This window comes from Pseudopipra pipra, chromosome 6, assembly GCF_036250125.1.
Source record: "Pseudopipra pipra isolate bDixPip1 chromosome 6, bDixPip1.hap1, whole genome shotgun sequence".
NCBI classification, from domain to species: domain Eukaryota; kingdom Metazoa; phylum Chordata; class Aves; order Passeriformes; family Pipridae; genus Pseudopipra; species Pseudopipra pipra.
In genome coordinates, this window is record NC_087554.1 from 40,089,551 (window position 1) to 40,114,156 (window position 24,606).

Genomic DNA, 24,606 nt, shown 5'->3' on the forward strand with positions numbered 1-24,606 from the left:
TGTCTCTTTTTCTTTTAATTGCTAATATATATAAGTCCCTTTGATAAAGTCGCAATCAGCTGCGAGGCGTTGACATTTTACGGTTAAGCGCAGTGCAATATTTACTGTGGGGATGAAAACAATACCGGGGCCGGTCTCCATTGGGCAGGGAGCACTAGACCCGTGTCGGTCTGCAGTGACTGGAGAGCACCAGCATCCTGGTATCGGGCACTACAAGACCCGTCCCGTCTCCTCCCACGGCAAAATAAAATATAGCTCGTCTCCCTACCGGTTTGTGGTTTCCACAAAAAATGACTCAATTCTCATCCCTCACAGCCTTCTCGTACACCTCCCATGAAACATTCGTTAGCCAAAAGGTGGTTTATTATAACGAGACTACCACAAACGAGAAAGAACTCTCCCGCGTCTGCAAACTCAACGCGGGGAAACCACGTGCGTGTCAAGACATCGCTCTGCTTCAGCCGGGGAAAAGGGGAACCTCTCTGTTAGCCACGAAGCCCCCTCTCCAGCCGCTTACTCCGGGAGAAGGGCCAGAACAGCGGCGCAGCGGTCCGACGGCTGCCTGGCGCTGCGCTGCTCGCCGACCGTGCCCCGGCCCCGCGGAGCTGCCTGCCAACCCCCCTGGTCCCCGCTGGCCGAGCAGTGCCCTGCCCTGGCGCCAGCCCCCGTCAGCTCTGCCCGACGCTGGCGGCACTTCCCGCGCAACTCACCGCCGCAGGTGCGGAACCGCCGTCCCGGCGCGGCGGGCCCAGGTGCCGAGCGCCCTGCGCGGGAGCGGAAGGGCCGCCGCTGCGGCGCTGTCCGTCATCTCCCCTGGCCACTGGGAGGGCGGCTGAGCGGTGGGGCCGCCCCCGGGGGCGGGCTCGGAGGGGGCGGTGGGCCACGGGCCCGGCCCAGGCCGGTCCTGCCCACGCTGCCCTGAGGTTGAAATGCAGAAGTCAAGGCTCTCTCGTCGGGATGCAGATTTTCTTGTAGCCATTTCCCCCCCACACCTTCACGCCCCTGCTTTCTCCTCGGCGGAGATCAGAGAGGCTCGGGGCCAGTGCAGCCGGGAGCGCAGGAGGCTGCGAGCCGGTGGCCGGGCATAGGGATTCGCTGGGATTTAGGGCCGCCCTCGAGGTGCCCCGCTCAGAGGAATGGGTAAGTGTCCGGGAGCCGCAGGAGGGTTCAAGTGCTGTCAAGAGAGGGGGAGCGCCCATGAGTCGTCATCTGCCACCGCCGCGGCTCCCTTATTGACTTTGCTCGTGTTCCTACAAGTTGTAAGAGCACGTTGAGGGTCAGGGGCAGGGGAGAGAGAGAGCTAATGACTACTTGGTTTGTTATTAGTGTTATTAGGCGAGTGTGAGGCAGGATCGGAGCCGAGAGGATGGCTAGAGCCCGTGACACGTTGTATATTATTCCTGACACTGATCGTAGTAGTTAACATTTTAGCACGTTTGTTTTACAGCCCAGTGTAATCGTGCTGTTAAGCGAGAGGCGCTAACAGCGCCAGGAACAATCTTTAAAAGTTAGTCGCGATTCAGAAGCACCGCGCTGCCCTCGTCTCTCTCAAGATGAAAAGAATTTCCTCAACTACTTTTCCGTCCTCCCCCTCCCCCACGTCTTCGAAAATGTTTTTCTTTTCTTTTCGTTCTCTTCGCGTTCCTTTTTCCTGTGGTAATAAAACCGACTTTTCTGTTGGGGCGATCTCGTTTTTCATCTCTGGAATGTGCTTTTTTTTTTTTTTTTTTCTTAATATTCCTGATGATTCACAGTCCGGAGAGCTGCGAAATTTGTTGCCACGGATTTTCTTTCTTTCCTTCTTTTATTCTTTTTCCCTCACTTTTTCTTTTTTCTTTTTTGTTTTTTTTTCCTCCCCTTGCATCTGTTCCTTTTCCCCCCCCTTCAATTTCGGGGACATCTCAGTCTTATAAGGAAGCGTACATGGAGTGACCGGGGGGTCCCTGCCTGTGACATCTTTCTGTGATGAGGAACGGCTCAGACGCCCCCTTCTGAGCCATTCTCCATGTCCGACAGCTGTGTTTGTGCATTTGCTTGCAGAACCTGCCTTCGGGGAAGTGAACCAGCTCGGAGGGGTGTTTGTCAACGGGAGACCCCTGCCCAATGCCATCAGGTTGCGGATTGTGGAACTGGCACAACTGGGTATCAGACCGTGCGACATTAGCCGGCAGCTCCGCGTTTCTCACGGCTGTGTCAGCAAAATCCTGGCTCGCTACAACGAGACCGGCTCCATCCTACCGGGGGCTATCGGAGGCAGCAAGCCTCGGGTCACCACTCCCACGGTGGTAAAACATATCCGGACCTACAAACAAAGGGATCCGGGCATCTTCGCCTGGGAGATCCGGGATCGCCTGCTGGCCGATGGCGTATGTGACAAGTACAACGTGCCGTCGGTCAGCTCCATCAGCCGCATCCTCCGGAACAAAATCGGGAACCTCTCTCAGCAGAGTCACTACGAGTCCTACAAGCAGCACCAGCCGCCCCCACAGCCTGCTCTGCCCTACAACCACATCTACCCCTATCCCAGTCCCATCGCTGCTGCAGGAGCCAAGGTGTCCACTCCTCCCGGGGTTCCGGCGATCCCCAGCACCATGGCCATGCCCAGGACGTGGCCGTCCTCTCACTCAGTGACGGACATCCTGGGGATCCGGTCCATCACAGACCAAGGTGAGGAGGTGGGGGGGGACCTGGGGCCGCAGAGACAGCCAGATAGGGTCGAAGCGTTTCCGTCCCCTGCTCCTGGGCTCCTTCCTCTCCGAGGGTCGGACGGTTGTTATAGTTGTTTCATTCGGGAAACCTCTGGCGTTTTCCCCAGCACGGGCCGGCACTGAGCTTACTGGAGGATGTGTCTCGGAAGGTAGGCAGACCGAAGGTACTGTGATGGGCTGCAGGCGCACCAGCAACCGTCACCGCCGCCGCTCTGGCCCGAGAAGTGGTGACCCTGGCCGGAGAGAACGGCCCGGGTTGCGGCGGCACCAGGGAGCACTCGGTCCGGTCGCGTCCTGGTCCTGACCAAGGCTCGCTGCCGCCCTCCAGTCACGGGCGCCGCCTTGGCGTTACCGAGAAGTCCGTTTTCTGTAGTTTTCGCAATCAGGCCAAATTTGCTCCGGCAGGAAGTTCAAATGTCACCTAATTGCTTTCATTCTATGCTGTATTTTCCTCCGAAGCGGTGGTCCAGGAAAACCGAAGCCCCAAGATTTGTCTCTTTTACCCCTTTCACCTTCTTTCTGTTCCTCTGCCTGGAAACTGTGTCGCGTCTCCCGGCCGCTCGCTGTGCCTTGCTGCAAAGAAAGGGACGTTTTTTCCATTTCGGTCTCTGCCAGTGAACTAACAGTGAAACTGGTTAAAACAACAGTCCAAAATAACCTTCGCCTATAGTCATCTCCGTGTCTCACTCTTCTTTCACAGTTAGCGGAGAGGGTAGGGCTGGGGGCTGTGATTTCTGTTTTCGCTGCGTTTTGAACAGCAACAGTCCCATTCCAGCAACATTTCAAATGCAAAACAATCTTTTTGGCATTGCAGAATAATTTTCTTTTTATTTCTTTAGAAAAGTGGTATTTTTCAAGCAATATACACACATAAGTATGTTTTATTTATATTCATACATACAAAAAATATAAGTTTTGTCCTTCTTTGCCCTTCGCAATATAAACTTTATCCTCAGACCACACTGGCACAAAAAATATGCGTGTTTCTGAATTGTCTTTAACAAATACACGCCTGGAAATCCCTGCTCTGTGCTGGGGAGAGGTAGTATTGGCAACGAACATTAAAAAGAATGAGAACATTCTTCTCTCATATGAGAAATGGAGTTTTTTTGGTTTTGTTTTTGTTGTTTTTTTTTTTTTTTTTTTTTTTTTTTTTTTTTTTAAGTTAGTTCCTCTTTTATTAACACCACATTGGTAAGCAGGCTTCTGACTTTGCTGCTGGGTGCCTCGGTATCTGCCCCGTCTCCCTCGGCCCTCGCAGCGGCACACATCTTTCTGCGGTGTGAAATCTCCCCCCTCTCCTTCCCATCAGAGAGCCGGGGCTGCGGAATGGCCAGTGCCGCAGATGGGGGCTGTTCGCCCTTGATTTATAGGATAAACTGACCTTGCTGACACGGAAAGGAAGCCCCTATTCATGGGAAAGTGTGAGATCAGCAGAAAAGGGCGCTCACTGAGAGAGCTCAATTTCTTAAGACAACTTCAGATTTGTGCCTTTCCTCAGCCCGGCGAGGGGCCGAGCGAGGTGGTGTCGGTGGAAAGCCCCCTCCCACGGCGGTTCCAATGCGGCCGAGCGCGGGGCTCGGGGGAGGGCTTCCCCCTCCCCCACCCCCGCGCCGGGCTTTACGGTGGGGCTCGGGGAATTTGTCCGCCTGCAAAACATCCCGGTATTCCCTTACCGCGGCTAATGCGTGTGTAAAGAATAGGACTGTTATCTCTTTTCCTCCTTTCTTTCTTATCTTCCTCCTTTCATTTTCCCTTTTATTTAAAAAGAAATTATTTATTTAATCTATTTAATTTTGTGTTTTGTTTTCTTGGGGGTTTTTTTACTTTTTTTTTTTTTTCTTTCCCCTCCCCAAATTTGTTTTGAGGCCAGCTTATCTGCACCCGTCTCAGGACTTTTTTCTAACGGGAGTATCGTTTGTCCTCTGACTCGCATACAAATACCCACTAGGCGAATGCCGTAAATCCTTCTTAGGAGATCCCGGGGGACAAGTGTCTGGCGGCAGCTCCGTCCTGCCAGTGCGGGAACGCGGGAATGAGGGACCCAGCCGGCTCTGGGCTCGACTGGTGATCGCTGCCACAGAGGGACCCGACTTCTTTCTGCCCACGGATCACCCTCTCCAGAGGCTCCCAGGAGACTCAGAGAGGTGTGGCGGGCAAGGGACCGGCTTCTCATTAGCTCTGCCCCGCAGACTGCGTCCCCTGGGGAGAGGGAACTGTCTCCATCCCGAGGCAAAGCCATCTCCATCTCCCCATCCTGGCCTCTGCATCTAACTCCCTCTTCTCCCCCGCCTTGTTTTCCAGCAGTGAGCGACACTTCGCCTTACCCCAGCCCCAAGGTGGAGGAATGGAGCAGCCTGGGCCGAAACAGCTTCCACCCGCCGGCCCAGCACTCCGTGAACGGGTTGGAGAAGAGCTCCCTTGAGCAGGAGGCCAAGTACAGCCAGGTAAAGAGAGAGGGAGGGACGGGCGGTGATGCACAGGGCCCCTGAGCTCGGCCTCGGGCTGCCGCCCTCGGTTTGGAGCCGGTGCCGGAATTCCCTCGGTTTTGATTTGCAAAGACAGGCGACGTCGGGAAAGAGCCTGGCTCTCTCCTCCGCTCCTCTCTCCGCTCCCTTCCTCGGCCCGGCGGCCGCGGCGCCCGGCAGCACCCAGCCGGCCTTTATCCCGGCCAGAGGCTCCCGGCGGGCGGAGGGCTGGCGGGGTGTCAGCTCTCCCGTCCCGGCCGCCCCGGGCTGCCCCCGCACAGCAGGCGCTCGAGAACCGCCGCCACCGACCCCCGCGCCGCCTGCCGGGACTCTGCCCCCGCCTCGGCCGGGCCGGCGGGCACGTCCCGCAGTAGCCGCCACCCTTAAAGCCGCGTGTTGCTCTGTCCTCAGCGTACTCTGTAGGCAGGGGAATAATTTGAAAATGAGGCGTAATTGCTTCCTACATTAAGCATTTTTAAACGCTTAAGTAGACGGCGAATTTCCTACGTTTTAATTACAACACAATATAACTGTTACTTAATAAATCTCTGTCTAAACCTTTGTATTTGCTAATCAAATCCCATGCCAGGAGAAAAGCTGTAAAAGACTCAACTGTTACTCGTTGGGAAAGCACAGGTTTTGAAAACGTTATTTCCGTGCGATGGAAACATCTCAAAACGTATCAGAGGTCTTTCAGACACATTGCCTTCCGGCCACTCAGTTGTTGTGCTTATAATCAAGTTGGGGAAAACCCACGATCCCTGCTTAGCTTTTTGCCCATTCAAAGACTGAGGTTTTGGATATATTTTCCGAGTTCTGTGTCTGGTTTTAGATTCCATGTCAAGGAGACTTTTGTAGCTCGTATTTGGTGCTGAGAGTAGCTGAATCATACTCTTTCACGTTCAAGATGTGGATCGCAAACTGCGGGAATGCCTGCAAAGAGGTAAATTAGGCAGAGTGAGAAATATTGTAGACCCCAAAAGCGAACAGCCGTTTTATGACACATAAACAATACACTACCCTTAATACTGTCCTGTTTGTTTTGTATTACATTTTTTTATTATCCCATTATTATTCTGTTAATTTCATATCATATCACAAATAATTCACACTGTAGTATAGTGGTGACTGTATGGTTAAAGATAGGATTAGAGTTAGATTTAGAGTAAATACTCCTTGTTGTACAATTTTCTTTAAAGATGAAAAGAAGTGTTAGTAGTTTTACTAAAAATAATGGAAATAGCTTGTCACTGTTCTGTAAGAATGGCTGTACTGAGACTTCATTGTCTGGGCCTTCTGCACACGATCCTGCTGAAATATTCACAGGATCTTGCTCATAGACTCTAAACCGTTGCCTCTGTTAGATCTCATTTACTTCAACAGATGCGCTGAGGAACAATGTTATGTAAATCGGGTTATTTTTAATGCTGGTGTTGGAAACTATTTTTTATCTTTTTTTTTTTTTTAATCTTTCAATATATACGATTTAACCTTCATAATATATCAGTGTTCTATTGTCAATACCAGTCTTACCTTAATGTTTTGTTCAACCTGAAAGATCATCTGATAAATGTAATTTAAACATATTTGCTATTTTAAAATGGAGCAAATTTCTATTAATAAAATGGAATTCGTTTATCAAAATACATTGTCCAGAGAGTTTAAAAGGGCAGACAAGCCATATTCAGAACCCTGCTCACTAAAAGAAGACACAGAGGAGATTCTCCCCAGCTCCTTCTCTGTAATAATATGTGCAAACATAATTTGGCTTCAGAAAGTTCTAATGTATAGATCAGTTTATTCATGTGATATTCAGACTTCCTTTCCAGAGAATTCATTCAAACATGCATTAATTGCTTTTTTTGTCACAAATTCCTTACTAATTTAGAATGTATCCAGAAAAAAATAATTTCAAATAAGGATAGGACAATGTGACTTTTCTGCATTTTTGCTGCATTCTTTTTGCCAAAATATTTGTTCCAGCCAATGCAAAGTGAAGTTTATGAACCAAATTCTTGCTGCACATAGCACTGACTTACTAGCTGTCCATCAGCTGAAGTGCAGTGAGTCTGGAGTGACAGCAAAGACTCCGATGTCCCTGAATCTCTGCATGGTCTCCTGCAATGTGTACTGTTTTGGGTGTAAATAACTTAGCTGTGGACAGGAGAGAACATCGGTTCGTTTGTGTGAACCTAGCAAGGGGGTATCTGGAATGGTTGTACAAAAATGGGGAAACCTTAGTCATAATTTATATGCCAGAAAGACCACGGTGAAATAGGTTCTGTCTTTGTACTTCAGGGTAAATGCTATTTTCTTCATCTCCTTTGGGCAAAGCTCATTACAAAAGCTGGATCTTCAGGAGGTAGACATCAAATTTCCCCCAGAGAAGAGAAGTGATCGTTCTGTAATATTCCAGTTTTATGTCTATATTACCAACATCAGAGGTGCCTGCAGCAGTAGAGCAGCAGGGAATCAAGTGTGCATGTTTATCTTAGGTTTTCCAATTTCACAACAGGAGCAGATAGAATTTGCTCTGAAGCACATTAACAACATGATTTTGTGTGAATGATAGGTAATTCTACTGTTTCCAACAAGTATCATCTACACATTTAAGCATCAGCAACATTCAAAGATTACCTGTCCATAGTTTGCAAATAGCTCCATAACTATTAGGTGAGTGAAAGACTTGTTCCTTAGTCATGGAGGATAGTATTTTCTTCTCAAGAAATCCTCTGGAAAGTCGCTCTGCATGAGAAAGACTAGAAAAATTGGGACCAAAGAACAAGGTCTTCTGTACTTAAAAAATGTATTTATTTTATCCCTTCTTTCAAATGATGTACATCTGCTTTAAGACATGGGATTCTGTAGGCTTTTTTTATGTAAAAGTCTTATTGACCTCCCAGACTTGTCAAGCGGCAGCCAAGGCTGACCTCTCCAATGTGTTCCTATGGCTACATTTCAGTCCTTGCCCCAGAGATCAGTGGGAATGCACCCACAAAAAAGGCAGGAAGACTTCACATTTTTGCCTCAGCAATATGCAGTCACGCTAGTTTAACGTGGAACTGAATCTCTGGATGTAGAACATTTTTCACTTCAAGTATTATGAATTTCCTGGTGTCTCCAGGGCTTTTCTTTGCAATGTTGTTCAGTATTTGGGTTTCAGGAGTTAAAAGCAGACCATGATTCTGCACAAAAGATTTCCTAGGAAATCACAGAGGTGTCTTGTCAACTTTCTATTCAGTTTTAGTTACCTGATGTCCCAAGTTGTCATTTATACGTAAGCAATTGCATAATTTTCCTTGTGCATCATAGTCACAAATTTGTCATACAGCTTTGCAAACAGGGTGACTGTGAATCAGAGAAACTGAAAAGAAAAATAGATTTTTCTGAGAGCTTGGCAGTTTTGGATCATACACATTTCATACAGAACTCAGTTATATTGCAGTATTTATACAGAGAGGCACATTCAGTGTGGTGTTGAGCAGCTTCTACACTATTGATACGATGGGTGAATATTCTGAGTATTTTTTGCATTACACAGCTTATACTGAAAGCTGCATTACGAAAAAAACCGCTGAAATGACTGCAACACAAACCCATTTGTAACCTGCATCTGAAATGAAAACACTTAATAAACATGTCTCATATTTAAAATGCAGTTTTCAGACATCTGATGTTTGTGACTTTCTGGACTAACATTATGGGTGTGCAAACAGAAAAAATTGTGGTCTGAATTTACACATGTATGAAAATGCAGAAGATCTGATGTATGTCTGTATGACTTGCTGAGAGGCAAATAGCTTGGAAATAATTTCTTTTTCAGAATTACTTTCTGTATGCATTGTGGGAAGCAGATGTGCACATTGCAAAGGGATCTGATACTCATTAGTGGGAAAAAACTTGTAACTGGGGGGTCTAAGAGCAAGTGCTTATTGCAAGCTCACTCCTGGAAATGGTACGTTGTTCGTAGGCCTGACTCCAAACCTATTGGAGCTACAGAAAACAATCCTCCTAATTCAGAGTGGCTTGTGAACACAGTTTGAGTGAAGTCTTCCTCTGGCATATTGGGCAAAACCCTAAGCAGCAACTACCTCATGTCTGTCTCAGCTGAACTTCATCAGCTGTTAGGGGCTTGACTTTTCAGCTTTGCTGGGATATCGCTCCCTGCCCTTTGGCTGTGTTCCGACTGGGGGTCATGAGCTCCACACGCTGTAAGCACGTAAAGGGAAGGCTCCATTCTGGGGCGAGTGATTGCAAATAATTATGGGTGCAATTCTGGACAATTATTTGCACAGAAAATGTAGGCAATGAAGCTGTTTAGTTGCTGATTTTGTTCATTTCTAGATGAACAATGAATTGTATATTTGGTGGCCATGCATCTGTAATTGTATCTGCAGTGCTTAGTACTCACAATATATGGTAACTTCTTTGGGAATAAGATGAAAATGTAACCTTAAATGTTATGGCCAATTACATGATCCTCCTACACAGGTTATTTATTGAAAATATTGATTAACAGATTACTTATTTGGCATCCTATATTCTAACTCAGTATCCAGGCAGTTGGATTCCTGCTGTGAGTCTGTGCAAAATCCATCCATGATAGAAGTCTGGACCTACTGCTCCTCAGTCATACCCAAGTGGGAGGAGGGGGGTGAAGCTGTTAAGGACAAATGCTTATTTGCTTTCTTGCTGTAGTAGCTAGCAGCATTGTTAGCAGAATCTGGTGCAGAGGTTCAGACGTTGGCTTGGAGATTGGTTCTGTGTCACTCTCACTAGGATCTCCAGACCAGACCTGTTATTAAAATATTGTCACTAAGGTGGCTTGCTCAAGGTCTAGGCATCCATATCATTGCATGTTGTGGGTGAGGAGGATGAGATGATCCCACTACATGCACCCGATTCCTTCCCAGGTGATCTGGATGGCACCCCATTCGAACCCCATTTGTGAGACCTGCCTCTTACTGGCCACCTGCTTCCACAGCCAAAACACAGTGCCCTGCCCACCAACCCACATGGCTTCAGGGCACTCCACCTGGATGAAACTAATAAAGAAAGTCAGAGAGGTGAGTGAATGGTACAATGACACTCAAACTGAACGCTGAGCACCCTCTGCTCAAAGGGCCCCAACCTGCCAGGAGCTCTGCCATGACAAACAGGAGCAGGGTCTGTAAAGCGAGAGTGATGGCAGATACCTATCACAGCCAAGGAGCAGAGTGCCTGGAGCAGGGGGATTAGATCTTTATCTGTTCAGTCTGGCAAGTGTATTGGCAAGTATATAGACTGTATGATGCATTTGAATTTGTCTTGGTAATTTTTCAGCTTTTAGGAATTGCCTACGTATCTACTCATAATGACCATAGGCATTCAATAATCGATGGGCTGTAATTTCACCCACCTTAGTTTACTAGCTTCCCAGTAACTGCCTCTGCAGTATCAGAGATTTGTTAGGCATAGGAGACTGGTGTTTTGCCTATCTCTGAACAGGACAAAGTGGAGATTTTGCTAGGTTGACCCCATATTTTTCTAACTTCTAGTCATCAAGGACCCCTTTGAAGCATCTGCAAGTCTCCTCTTTCAACCTCAATTTCATTTAAACAACGTCATATTGAAATTACAATACATTGTTAAATATATAATATTAAGAAGACGTTTTTCATTGAACCTTTCAATAATTCATTATAGTGTTAACTAACAGAGTAGAAAGAACAAATGTTTATTCCTTCCAGTGTGTTTGCTTGTTTAATGTCCACGTGTGCCTTGCCCAACTCCAGATTTGGCAAAAATACCAAAGTGGAATTATTGTGCAAATCTCTTCTAAAACTATGGGAATCTGTTGTTAATTCCCACTCAAAGGAGTTTGCTTATATGATATGATTTTTTTTGTGCTTTCCTACTGTTCTCGTAAGAACAGTATATATGTATAAGGGAGATTGAAGTTGTATCTTTGTCATCAGAATCAAACTTTGCACTCCATAATCTGTTTTCACTCCACTTTGAGATAGTCTGGTTGTTAGGTTTGTTAAACAGAACATATGCCAGGAACCAGCACCTTCACTGAAAAGGCAGTGACTTCCATTTATATCACCCTTCTAGACCTTGAGTATGAAAGGAAAGCAACCATTCAGTGAATGTAAAGACCTGGCACAATAATCTATGTTTGGAGACATTTCAGATGGACATATTAGTGTGTGCTTGGTGTACTGTATGTGGTAGATCTTACTTCACTGTGAAAGCTATCTAAACCCATCCTACTCCTGAAAAAGGACTGGAAACCTTTACTCATCTCTTTTCCCTTGGAATGTGCTTAGGCTTTACAGCAACCTCTGTCTGCCTTGTATCCACCATGCCTTTTTGTCCTACCTCTCTTTTCCTCTGTTGTTTTTGTAGTAGATTCCTCAGTCTCAGAGAAGGAGTGGGGGTTCTTTGGGGTTTTGTTTGTTTGTTTCTTTGGTTTTTTTTTCTTTCTTTGTTTTGGGTTTTTTGTTTCTTTTTATTTTCTTTTGTTTCTGCTGTACTTTGTTTTGGAAAAGGCATAAAATGCCCCTGGCTCCTTTAGGAAAGGATTCGTGACGGTGTATAAATTCAAGTTACCATTACTATTTCCAAACCTGGGATTTTATTTCCCTGAAGAGGCTGAGATTTAAAACTTGATAAGAAAATATAATTAAGAGTGGTCTTGATGCATGTCCCAACTACAGTTAAAACAATGAATTGATATTATCTGGTTTCTATGTTATTCAGTGCAGCTGGGGATCCATATAAGTAAAGGAAACAACTTTAAATTAATAAAAAAGCATGTTAAACATGGGGAATGGGATCTGCTCATTATTAAAGGAATGAACTTTATTTTAGAAGGAAGTAGTGTGATTTTCTTATGCAGTACGTTGTTATACATTGAATTTAATAACAGGAGAAATAGCTGTAAAGAAAATCTCATCTTTTGAAGAGATACTGTATAAGATTGGGTAGCTAATAATGTGTGGAATCTTGAAGGACCTGGGCATGCAAATAGCTCTGTTTTATTTGTGACTTCAGCTAGAATACCAGCATTGCTTCCCACAACTTACAGTGAAAGAGAAATACTGTAATTATGCATTCTTGAAAGGTATCTCTTTATTTTTCAAAGCTTAGTCTTCTGGAAATCAATGCAGCTCAGCTGAGCAATAGACCAACTCCAAAACCCTTGCCCATGTATTATTTTTAAAAGCTTCTCAATTCCAATGTATTATCACTGCTCATTCTTGAAAATAATGGCATATGTTTCTAAGTAATATCCCACCTACAAAATATTACCCCTTCTGTTTAAAATTTTTTGGCTGTCAAAATTATTTAATGGCAATGTCTTAAATTTTCGGAGTCTGTTTTATTCTCTGCTGCTTGCAGTGAAATTATTAGAAAATCAAGGGGGACTATGTTCAACAAAATAAGTTCGTTCATCTAAAAATATGAGTATATAGTCTAAGATAAAAATATTTCTGGAAGAAACTTTTCCAGCACTATAAAAAGCAAACCTTGATTTGCAGGGTAAACTCTGACTGCGTTATTCACATACAACTAAGCAATTTAAAAAGTATTTTAATAAATATTTTAATAAAATCTGTTGTCATAAGCTGGGGAAATTTACTCAGTTCTCGCTTTTGTAATCCTTTTTCTTTATGTAACTCTGACTTACCTGTGTAAGCACATTAATTTTAGTGGAACATTGGGCTGAACAAGTGTTTGTAGAATCATGTAATTTTTCTCATTGATGCTGCAGCACTGAATTGCAGCTTCAGAATTTAGTTCTAATTTAGTTTACTACAATTTCTACAAAAATATTATTTAAGGTTATTAATTTAAAAACCTTTAAAAAAGCATAGGTGTATTGCTTAGATTGTTTGGTCATTCCATTTTCCTAAATGGCACTTCCATTACAGGCATGCTGCTGCTGTTTTACTTGGAAAATTTGTTTACTCTTCCCTTGGGATCCCATATGTTGGTTTGATTTATAAATCATATTTAACCTCCAATTAAAGAGGGAGATTTAGCACGTTTGCTGCCTTGATGTTTGCAGTTTGTGTTTGACTGCTCCTAGTCTTGTTACCATAACCTTTTTGACTGGTTATGTGCATGTCACTAAGAACATGAGATATCCTCTGGGTTTTTATGGTAATTTGCTCCTTTGATTGAAGGACTAGATATTCAGCTCTGTTCCCTGCTATGCTTTTTTGTTGCTGTGGGAAAAATGACTTCTGTGGCATCTACTTTGTGACTGTGTTTTCAGGACATTTAGAAACGATTCATCATTTGCAGAAATTGTTTTAAGGTTTTCATTTTGAAAAACCAGCAGTGAGAGGGTGTCTGTCTCTCTGTGGAGCTGCAATAGCATCCCCGCAGAGAAAGCCACTGCCAGCACTCCACTTTACTGGGGAGCTGCAGCTCCCAATAAGGCAGCTGTGGTACCTCTGCAGATTTGTTTCACTTGCTCTCAGGGAAAAGCTCTGCGCTGGAGGATCAAGGCAATGTGCTGAGCTTGCTGATCCAAGGACAGGAAGGATTCATTCCACCCAAGTCAGTGTAAGAATTGAGAAATACATACAAAAGAGCAACCTTATTCACCAGAGGTGTGTTTCTTAAGCCATGACACAGACTGAACTTCTGCTGACTGCAGCAGGGGACTTTGGGCTGAGTCACTGTCCAGGCTCATTAGGGCTGGTGAATTAGGTAAATCGAGCTTTGAAGCCTATGCTACTTCTACAGAAACACTTTTCTTTTTTTTACATAGTTATTTAGAATACTTCTACTACGCACGCACTCCTGGTCTATGCAATAAATGATCTATTTAATAAAATATTGTAACAATTATGTTACAATGGACAAGTAATTGAAATAATTGTTAATAATAACTTTAAAACAAGAAGAAACATTTACATTCTTTTGGACACTCATTGAATTAGACTATAAAACTGAGGTGGCATCCCCTCATGGCATCAAATCTGCTGTCTTTTGTATTCATGTAGATCTGAAATGAGATAATTTGCATTATTGCTATTAATGATAGCTAACATAAATACAAGTCTGTGATTTTGAATACTACAACTCTGCATCATTTTCTGAAACATTTAGAAGCCACATGGGAAGGGAACACAGGAGATGGTCTGATTTTGATACTGAGAGAACACATATCTAGAAAGCAAAAGTCAGAGAAGGACAAGTAACGAAGGGGATGAAAAAAACAAAAATAATGTTAATTCATTACAATATAGAATCTGAATTTATACCATGATGACAGAAAGTGGAATGTAGCTTGTGTGTTTCTGTGGTTCTTCTGTGACCAAGGCAGAAAAAAACAAAGTATTGGGAAGTTTGTCCAGAAGGTTTGTACCCTGTGTCTCCTTACCATGCAGGAGAAAGAACACTGAAGCTGTACAACTCATATAAGCATAGCCTTCATAACAGAAATCAAGGTGTGTGCTGCTTACTTTGGGTTTGGGGAGGAACCGTTTGACTTTTAGGAGTCCAAACAGCTAATGGAAATCATTTGTTCAAAAGACATTCCCACATGAGCTTGGTTCTAGACTTGTTTTTCATCCACCCACTCCCTCCGTGTCGCAAATCCCAAACAGACTGAAAACAATTACAAAAAAAATGGTCTAGTTAGTATTGTGTCTAAACTGACTAAAACTAAGGATTTCATCCATTAAAGCTACTGAACCAACTCCTTTACTGATGGAAATACGTGCTGTTTGCTTGTTTCAGCAGCATCATTTTATGTGACCTAAAGCAAGGTGCTATGTACATCGTGGCTTTCATTTCTGGCCTGCATATTCCTTTCACTGTCACTGGCATGTATCAGCAACAACTCCTCAGGAAGGCACCAGACCCAGCTCATGATCCTGACCCAACCACTGGTGTTTTACTGGTATTTTTACGAGAACATTTAACCAAATTTGCGAATTGGTGGGAGGTCATGTGTTCTAGGTTTCGAACACAGCCCTAAAATTTGGAAATACTTATTCCATCAGTTGCCTCAAAACATTGATAGAAGCAGAAATTCAGAGCAAATGTTTCTCTCTGATCTTTGTGGAAGCCCTAGAGTAAGCACTTTCAGACAGGAACCCTTATCTCTTGCACAGCAGAGATTCTTGTTCAGTTAGAGCTACACGTTTGTTTGTTTGCTTTGAAAAATTAGATTTCCCCTGAAAAGTGAAGGTTTAAATGAAGAAAAAAAATATTTATAAAACTTTAAAACCAGGTTCAAGAACCTCTGCACTTAAAGCAAGTTTTAACGGTTTTAAAAATCCATAAATACCATGGGGTTCTTGCACTTCTAATTATGAATGTTTAGATTTTGGTGTTCATTTCCTCTGATTGAAATACTACAGGATGAGTTATTCATCCAGTATATACAGGGTCATGGAACTTAATCCCCTCCATTTATTTTAAGTGAATGTCATGTTTGTAAAAAGTGCCAGATTGACAGACCAGATTCAACCCTTCTGATATCCTACACTTTGGATCTAAAGCTGTTTAGAAGTAAAAACTCTTGCTGTTAAAACTGTTGGGTCAAGTTCTTCACAGATGAAAGGGATGAAAATCAGAGGTTTTGTTTTGTTTGGTTTTTTTTGTTTTGTTTTGTTTTGTTTTGTTTTTTTAATTGAGTTGCATAGTTTTAAATCACACAATATGAGGTTTTCTCTATCCCCTCATCTTTTAATTTGGGTCACAGGAGGCCTTTGACTGCTTTGTGGGTATGGCTCAAACCTCTTCTGAAGCAGAACCATGCTCTGTGCTGGGCCAGTTCCTACGCATCCCAGTGCCACCTCCTTGGCTGAGAGTACCTACTGGCATCCATAGAATCATGGGTTTGAGTGGTAAAGCTTTGTAACAGTGGAACAAAAATAAGAATGATTCACCGATTCAGTGAGGGAGCGATAACAGCTTTCCAGTGTTGTTGGCCTCTGACATGTTGCAACTGGTGGTCCCTAAACAACTGCCTCCACATCCTACCCTCAGTAGCTTTCTCACATTCTAAATAGATGCTATAAAACCAACTGTTATCACAGTTGTATTTGGAATAAGTGTGTGTGTGTAAAAGAATTGTTCTGGCTGTTATAAATTAGGATAGGTATTGTTTTAAATTAAGCTTTTACAAAAACTCACTAATCTTTAGTCAAGTTCCATATGTTTTATCAACAAATATCCAAGCAGCACCTCCAGTATAATTCAATAAAAAACTTGGGCTTCTCCAATAATTATAGTTCAGAGACTTTTATTTTACTTTGTGCCATAAGGCCATGGAACATGTGCGATTGGATTAAATATTTATCAACAATGCCTGTTGATAAAATATTTATTGATAATGTCTGCATTACTGTGAGCTGTTCAGGAGCTCAGATTTGCCTCAAATCATGCAAAGTGATCCATTTCTGATTGTTGAGGAAGTCCTGGCAACCTTGTCTGTAGGAGCTACAGGAGGCTGGGACAGGGGCTCAAACACTGGTGGACCAGCAAAGAGATGCCTTGTCAGCACATTGCCTGGCACAGACTTAGTCTGTGTCCACTATCACATAGCCAGACAGCGCCCCATTGTGAGGCTGGTCAGGGAACAGTCCAGGGACTCTGCCTGACAGGCTGTGTGGATAAGGCCACCCCAATTCTGGCAGAAGAGAGGTTAGCTATGGGGCTGAGTGTTGCATGGTGCTGCTCATCTTCAGGGCCGAAGATTTTGTCCTAGTCTGTTTTATTTACATGTACAGATGGAGTCATCACCTCCATGGATATTTTTTTTTCCTGGACACAGCATTGTATACAGGAGGAAGTAATTTCCTGAGTACCAAAATTTGCATTTCTCTACCCATATGCTCTTAGCCTGTGGTGGTGGGATGGGGAGAGGTGCTTGACAAAGTGATTACATCAAGTGGTATTTTGACTTAGCATAACGCAACACTATGCACAGATTTGAAGGATGCACTTACAGTTGTGTTCTTCCTCAAATGAGAGTCTGTTAGAACATTTGCCTTTTCTAAAGAGCAGCTCCAAGAGGAAGTGCCTAGAGCTTGGAGAGCATCCTACAGCATGGCAGTCTGTACAGCATATGGGAAACATTTTCTCTTCTCTGTGGCAGAGTTCTGGCTTTTCCCATCCTTTTCTGTGGTGGAGGGCAGCAGTAACAACACAGGAAACTGGAGGTACATGTGCATCCTTTGCAACCTAGGAGGAATCTTTTCAAAAGCACAATCAAGGGTTCATGGGACATGACCACTCATAACGAGGAATCCTACTTAAAATGGGGCTTCCAGACACAGCCTTGAGCCCACTGCTTGGTACCAGGCTCCTTGTCAGTGGGAAAGCCTGAGGAACAGGGCAGTTTCTCAGAGTCCAAAAAACCTCTTCTGAGTTTCCAAGGCTGGAGGTTTGTGCTGTCTGAATGGCTATGAGGCTTCAGGGACTTGCCCCATGTCTTTTCTCCTTCCAGTACCCACCCCTTCGGGGTTTCTGTACTTCTCTGTGCAGAATATGTTTGGTTGTGGCTCTTGAAATCCCAGTGTTACAACCGGCTTTAGTGGCTCTATTGCCTCTGTGCAAAGCTTTTTGTTGGTGCTTGTTAAAAAAAAACAGAGAGGTGCTCATTCTTGTTTCATGTTTACACATTGGAAGAGGCAGTGAGCTTGGAGATTGGCAGCTTTTTAGGGCTCGTCACATTTTTTACTTTCCAGTGAATTCAATGAAGTAATTTTCCATGCGATTCAAGAATTGTACTGATTTACAGTGCAATTATTTTCAGGTTTATATTAATTAGTATTGTTGCAAAAACTGATATTTAGAGCTGAGGCTAAAGTATAATTCTGAGACACAGTAGGGTACATGTAATTAGAGTTGAAGGTCAGATGACATATTTGGATTTTCAAAAGGATAAGGCAAGTTCAGCTTCAGCAAAGTGTTTATGGATTTCGAATGACAATTATGTTGCTGCTGCAGCTCTGTGCTTTGTACTGATTAATATTCCTATTGGAGGCTCGTGGCTGGGATCCCATCACTGTTTCCTGCTGTTTTAGATTGCTGTACAGCAGAATTAGTGCTTAGTTTTCCATGTGACAATGAGAGGATAGTCCAGCCAGCGGAACTGGCAAAGTTTATTGGTTACATTGAGTTACCTTACTAGGAAACTCATGACCCTGAAAACAGGCCAATGCCCTTTATGAAGGTAAATACTGGAATTTTCAGGCAGGTGCAATCCAGACAGGAATTGAACAAGTGAAATGTTAACACCATGTGAAGTTTTAGCAGACACAAATGTCTGTTTCGTTTCTTAACTTTGCACTATTCAGATTAGGTCCACTTGTACTGGGTGATTAAAAATGGCAGATAACTACAGGATTTGCTAACTTAATACCTCTTCTTTCATATTCAGACAGGAAACGTTTCCGAGAAAAAATGCCACCCCAAATCCTAAAACAAACACTAAACAAATTGAAATTTAAGCAAGTTAAATGATCTTTGTTTGTACCTGTTGTACGGAAGAAACATTTACAGGGTGTGAAATAAACCACCATACACTTTTTAGTTAAATAAAGAGTCATTAATTGTGAAATCCTACTGTGGCTGACTGAAGGACTCTCCCTTCTCTATTTAAATAGAAACCCTTCTCCCCAGCCTAAGGAAGGACCTAGGAAAATAGCTTACAGGAAAGGACCCAGCCCCGCAATTGTTTTTTGCACAGAAGCCCTATTGAAACCAGGAGGAGCTATGAGCAAAGAACATTTCAAAGTTTTTATTCCAAGTACCTATAAAATATATTTTTAAGACATCATCAATAATAATGCTACTATTATAGTTCTGCCTCATGCTCTGAACAAAAAGCTAGCTACCCAAGAGTTTAAGATGTACTCACTTCCCCCAGCTGCTGATTACCTCTTCACTCCAGGGAGTGCTGCTTTGGGATCTATGCCTGCACCTGCCTGGGGCAGCTCAGGGCTGAACCCACCCTCTTTCAGTTCCAGGATGGATGAGGCACTAGGATGGATTAGTTTCTTCTTCTGCTGGTATGTCTGTGGTCACTGCACACTCAGCTTAAACTGCCACTGCACTGTCCAACAGGGCCTGCAACAGCGGCCAAAATTACCTGTGCAAAATTTGGGAAAAGTGGGTAAATATTGCAGTCCACCTACTCTAACCCATGGGACTTAATCCCAAATGGATTAAGGTGCTTAGTGAGAAAGAGGGGAGAAACTCATCACAAATCCCTCCAGCAGTAACTCTCAAATATAATGATTAGATCCAACCATGGACTTTTAGGAGTCTGTGAACAACAGCTTGCGGGAAGATAGGCAGGCATACAAGGGTCTCAGCAGTTCCTGCCCTGCTCTCAGTGTATGTTCCTTAAACATCTGCTGCTCGTCCTTGTCTGAGACAGGTTACTGGGAGCAGTGTGAAGTGCTGATTGCAGTGCGGTATCTGGTCTTAAAAGCAGAAGGGGCCACTGAGCCCCTGAAATTCAGGGGAATGGTTACGGGTTGCTCTCTGAGTGTCCCTACTCACCCTAGTTTTTGTACAAAGCCCCAGCAGCATCTGAAAGCAAATCTGATGTGTCTTACTCTCTCAGAAATGTTTTTGTCTTCTGTCTCCTTTCAGGCACCCAATGGCCTCCCAGCTGTCAGCAGTTTTGTGTCGGCACCAGCCATGCCTCCCTATGCCACACCAGCCCAAGTGTCACCTTACATGACGTACAGCGCCACTCCATCTAGCTATATGGCAACCCATGGCTGGCAGCACGCTGGAGGCACCCCGTTGTCCCCTCACAGTTGCGATATCCCTGCCTCGCTGGCGTTCAAGGGCATGCAGACAGCCAGGGAGGGGAGCCACTCTGTCACAGCCTCTGCTCTCTGATGCAGGAGTCCAGGACCACAACGAGCTTGCTGGCTTGTCATCCCCTGAGCCTAGCTCACAGACTGTTCTCTTTGTGCTGGTGATACCTGGCATTTCTCCTCATGACTTGTCTCCTGTAAGACTTTTGGGATAGCAAAAGCTGAAGACAACATCAGAAAGTGAGAGAAGTGTGGTGTTGCGCTCTTAAAGACCTTGTGTCCCTCAAAGGGCTCATGGAGCCTTGTCCCACTCTCTCCTGGTCAAACCACAGATATTTATTCTTAATCACCACAAACTTTCTAAATGTGCAATTGTTATTTAGATTTGTGTAAAAATCAATAAAGAAAAATCACCACAGAAAATTCTGCTATGCCTTGAATCAGCAAAGGTGCCTAAATGGGAGGTGTTTGCTGATTGCCTAGAGAACAACCCTTTTGTTGATGAGATTATACAATGCACTGTTATTAAGAGGTCATTTTTGGTTGTTTTGTCGGGTTTTGGTAATCAAATATAGAACTAAGGCAGTAGGTGGCTCTCAGATTCTTCTGTCACGTCGCCATCATCAGGCAGTAGTAATAACTTTGTGATTTGTAAATATAGGCTTTTGACAGCATTTGTTTTCACCTTCCAGTACATTTCTCTTTCTCTCTGCCTCTCTCTTTTTCTCTTTCTCTCTTTCTTTCAGTTAAAAAGGTGATTTCTAGCTATTTTCTGTGTCTTTGCAGGGTGAGGTGATAGCCTCAGGTGATGAGGCTTAGGTAGGATTTTTTCATCATGCTTTTGTGCCTACAGTGGAGGCTTCAACATCTCATGAAATAGTTATCTCTTTGTCAGAAGATGCAAAGGCAGAAATCCAGTTAAGTAACTCTCCACAGCTATACCCAGTCTCCCAACTTCACGAAACACCATATTCAGGTGAAGAGTACGAACAGAAATGCGTGGAAAATACCTGAGCGAAACCGAAGACTGTAGAGAAAAATGCTGTTAGCATGCAACCTGTGCAGAGATGAATACAAAGCCATGTTAGTCAACAAACCCACTGAGAAACTGAATTGTACCGTAATTCTCAGCTCACTTGTGTTCAGCTTTTTCGGCCCCAAGAATACGTTGTAATTTTTTAAAGAGGAAGTTGTCTTTAATTTCTGCTTTAATGAATGTAAAATATGGCTCTTGGTAAAGTTTACATAGTTGTTCTGAAGCATTTTTTTCCCTTATAGATATACTGGTGGTGGTGCTACAAACACAGATATTATTTAATATTAGCAAATTCCCTTTCTACATTTCTGTATCCAGTGGCAAGTACTCTGTGCCAGTTATTATGCTTTAAACTTTAATCTCAAGAGAGCAAACGTTCTGATCTTTGAAAATTTACTTGTTTTCCTTGGGCAATAATAAAGTTCTGACTATTATTATGCTTTCCCCATGCTGTAGGTATGTTCAGAATATGAATGTGGAAAAAAAAAGCCTGGTGTGACATTTCATTCTTCGCAGAATATTAATATATTGTGTATTTTTATAAATATTTTTCAATAACTGAAATTACACTAGACATAGTTAAAGCAAAGGAGAAAATATCATTCTTCATATATTGTTCTATCTGCAAACCACGTTAAACCTTAATTCAGTGGGAAAGTAAAATACAGTCCCCTCTTAAAATGCAGTCCTCTGTGGATTTCCAGCTTTCATCACCAAGATAGCTGTGCGTAAATTTTCATAACAATCTTAGTAACCAGTACTTATGTCATACACAGTATGTCCACTAAAATATAGATAGACTCAGCTGGCTGCTGTCACCTTTGCTTTTTGCATTAAAAAAATAGTTAACGGAACTGCATTTCTATAAAGAACACAGGTATTGTATTCTGGCCCCAAGGAAAGAAAATCTGATCTTGGATGCTCATTCATGTTCTTCAGCCTCAAAGGCATTCAACAGCTGTTTAGCTTTAATGAGATGCTGAAACCCTTGTTATTCAGCCGAACACTTTTTCAAGAATGTTTCTCTGAAACCACTAAAGGCAATATGCGCACAAGTGCATTTCCACTCTGCCACACTCTTAGTGACATGATGGATGTTATTCTGCCTTTATGCCATTATAGCAGAAATAAGATGAGCCTTAACGCCGTGAGAAAGACATTGGTTTAATTCTAGACAAGCTCTTCACTAAAAATAAAACAGGGAAAAAAAGAAGATAAGAAAAAGATCATGAATAAATAAGTGATTAAGTTGGCAACCTTGTTGTTTTACTGGATTATAGAATTATTGGGTAAGTCTTCCTATTGTTATTCATGCAAATCAAAAAAGGGACTTCAAAGGGAAAAAAAAACCAAGAAAAAGGAAGAGAAGCCTTCCATAGCACAGCTTTTTTAAACTTCAAGAATTCACAAGTCTGTAACAAAGTGTGCCTGCATTAAAAATTTTCCAAATTTTTCTGAGTAACATGCGGTCATTTCCAGAATAAAAGTTGTCTTTCTTGACATTCTCATGGAATAATAGTGTGTTTTGGGAGAGAGAGAGACAGATCGTTAGCTTGTATGAGTTGTTTGCACTACCTTCTCTTCAGCTAAATCAGGGTAATTTATACAGCAAGGACAGGACATGATGTTAATTATTCCTCACATGGGAATACATCATCATAAACAATTTTGTTCTGTGTTTGTTTAGGTACAGCTTTCTGCGCATCTGCCTGCTGTACATGACACCTTACCCCTGAATGGGAAGTCAGTGGGGCTGTGTGCAGAAAGTGTTGCTCAGAGTGAGCAAAAGTACCTGACCTTGGCTCTTTGTGAACTGCCTGTGACAGTTTATTTTTGCGTGAATTTTCATAAATCTTTTAAAAAATGTAAACCTATGATGCAGAATACTTCTTTGCACAAGGAATTTTTTCCTTGCTTATACTCATGCGTAAACTGAAAACTGCAACATATCAGCTTACTAGCCACACAACTTTAAGCCACTTTACATTAAATTAAAGAGAAAAAGGGAGTTGTTTTTCAAAAAATAATAAACAAGGCTTAAATACTGTTGTCAAATACAAGGGTATAAATTTGGAGTGAACCCACAGAGGTCAATGGATGCATTTGGGAAATATGCAGTATATGTGGGTGCAGAATTTAAGTTTTTAATCTGAAAAGTCTACACTTCATTCCCAGAGTGTCAAATGTTTTCAAAGAAATCAGTGAAGCCTAATAATACTCCCTCCTATGACAGCCAAACTGTGTTTGCATGGTCCTTTGGTGTAGAACTGAATCACAGCCCATATTACACCAGGGGTAATGGGGGATTGGGCTGGCATGCTCATAGGTTAGTTTTCCAAGCCCATGATGTTTTCTGTTTTCTAATTGTTCTCATTTTATCAAAGATCAGGCTGAGCTATTAACTGAAAAAATCATGTTGGAAAGGATGTAAAACTGAAGGCTATATTTGTATATACAGTATGTTTAAAGCATTTTATTTTTCTATTTTGAATGCTCTAAATTAATAAAAGACAAATTATGAAGCATTTGGCTTTAGTTTTTGAAATTATCTTCGTAGTGTCTTCTCTTTGGCTAAATACTGCTAATGAAATGCAACAACAAGGAACATTTGCCTTAAAACTGTAAACCTAAACAGAGTTAATTTTATTGATTTTAGCTATGGAGTAGCATAGGTATGAGAAGCCCCTGTTGCCAAATTCAGACAAAAAAGAGGTTTATTGAGCATGTCAATACAGGCATCCTTGAAAGTGCTGAAAATGCATTTCTATTTTTAGTTTTTTTATTGCTTTTTTAATGCATTAAAAACCCCTGTGAGATGAGACTTTTCACATGAACTGTCATTTTCAAGTAACAACGTGGAAAGATATTTCTTTAGCAGGTTTGTACCTCATTAAGAGAAAGAACAATTAAAATTAACAGTGTGAATGTAGCATGAGGAGTTACAGAAACTTTCAGCAACTGCAAGATATATACTCATTTGACAACAAACCAAGTTATATAATGGGAACACTTTTATAACAGAATAATGTGTAATTTTAAGTTATTGAAAGAGTTCTTTTAAAAGAAAGTGTAGAATGGCGCAACTGCATGAACAGAAACCATATTTTCAGTCAGCATAACAGAATTTACTGTATTTTACAGAGATATTTATAATGTCTAGTAAAGACATGAGTACATCTCTGAAATATTATTTATATTTACAGTGACTGGGAAAAGTAACAGTTCTAGCATTTTTTATCTATGGAAAAGTACATTTCTTTGAGGTGCACAGCTAACTAATTACAACTGTGTGTGTGTTATCAGTCGGGAAACTTTTTTCACCACCCCATGATGGAAATGAAAGGCTAAAGGGGCAGTCAGGTGCACTGAGCACTTTTATCACAGGCCAGATCTTTTAGGAATAGTATATGATAGTGGATAAAAAATTCACAGTAAAATTTCATATGCCTGAAATTACTTTTTTCTGCTTATTTGTTTACTCATTTCTTCTACGGGTCCCATGTTGTTTTGCATTTTTTACGTAACTGGATTCAGACTAATTATTTTCAGTATTTTCTGTGGCCTGAATGGGATTTCTACAATATAGGAACAAGTAGGATATTTAA

The 24,606-nt window shown here is 42.6% G+C and overlaps 1 protein-coding gene across 1 annotated transcript; it reads left to right on the forward strand.

Annotated features, from left to right (window-relative positions):
- Window positions 1–1,366: 1,366 nt before the first annotated feature.
- Window positions 1,367–23,518, forward strand: PAX9 (paired box 9). The gene is made up of 5 exons (XM_064660060.1): window positions 1,367–1,412; window positions 2,041–2,667; window positions 5,016–5,155; window positions 10,090–10,242; window positions 19,793–23,518. Exons 1-5 carry the CDS (start codon window positions 1,367–1,369, stop codon window positions 20,045–20,047), a joined length of 1,221 nt encoding a protein of 406 aa, XP_064516130.1. The 3' UTR covers window positions 20,048–23,518.
- Window positions 23,519–24,606: the final 1,088 nt, after the last annotated feature.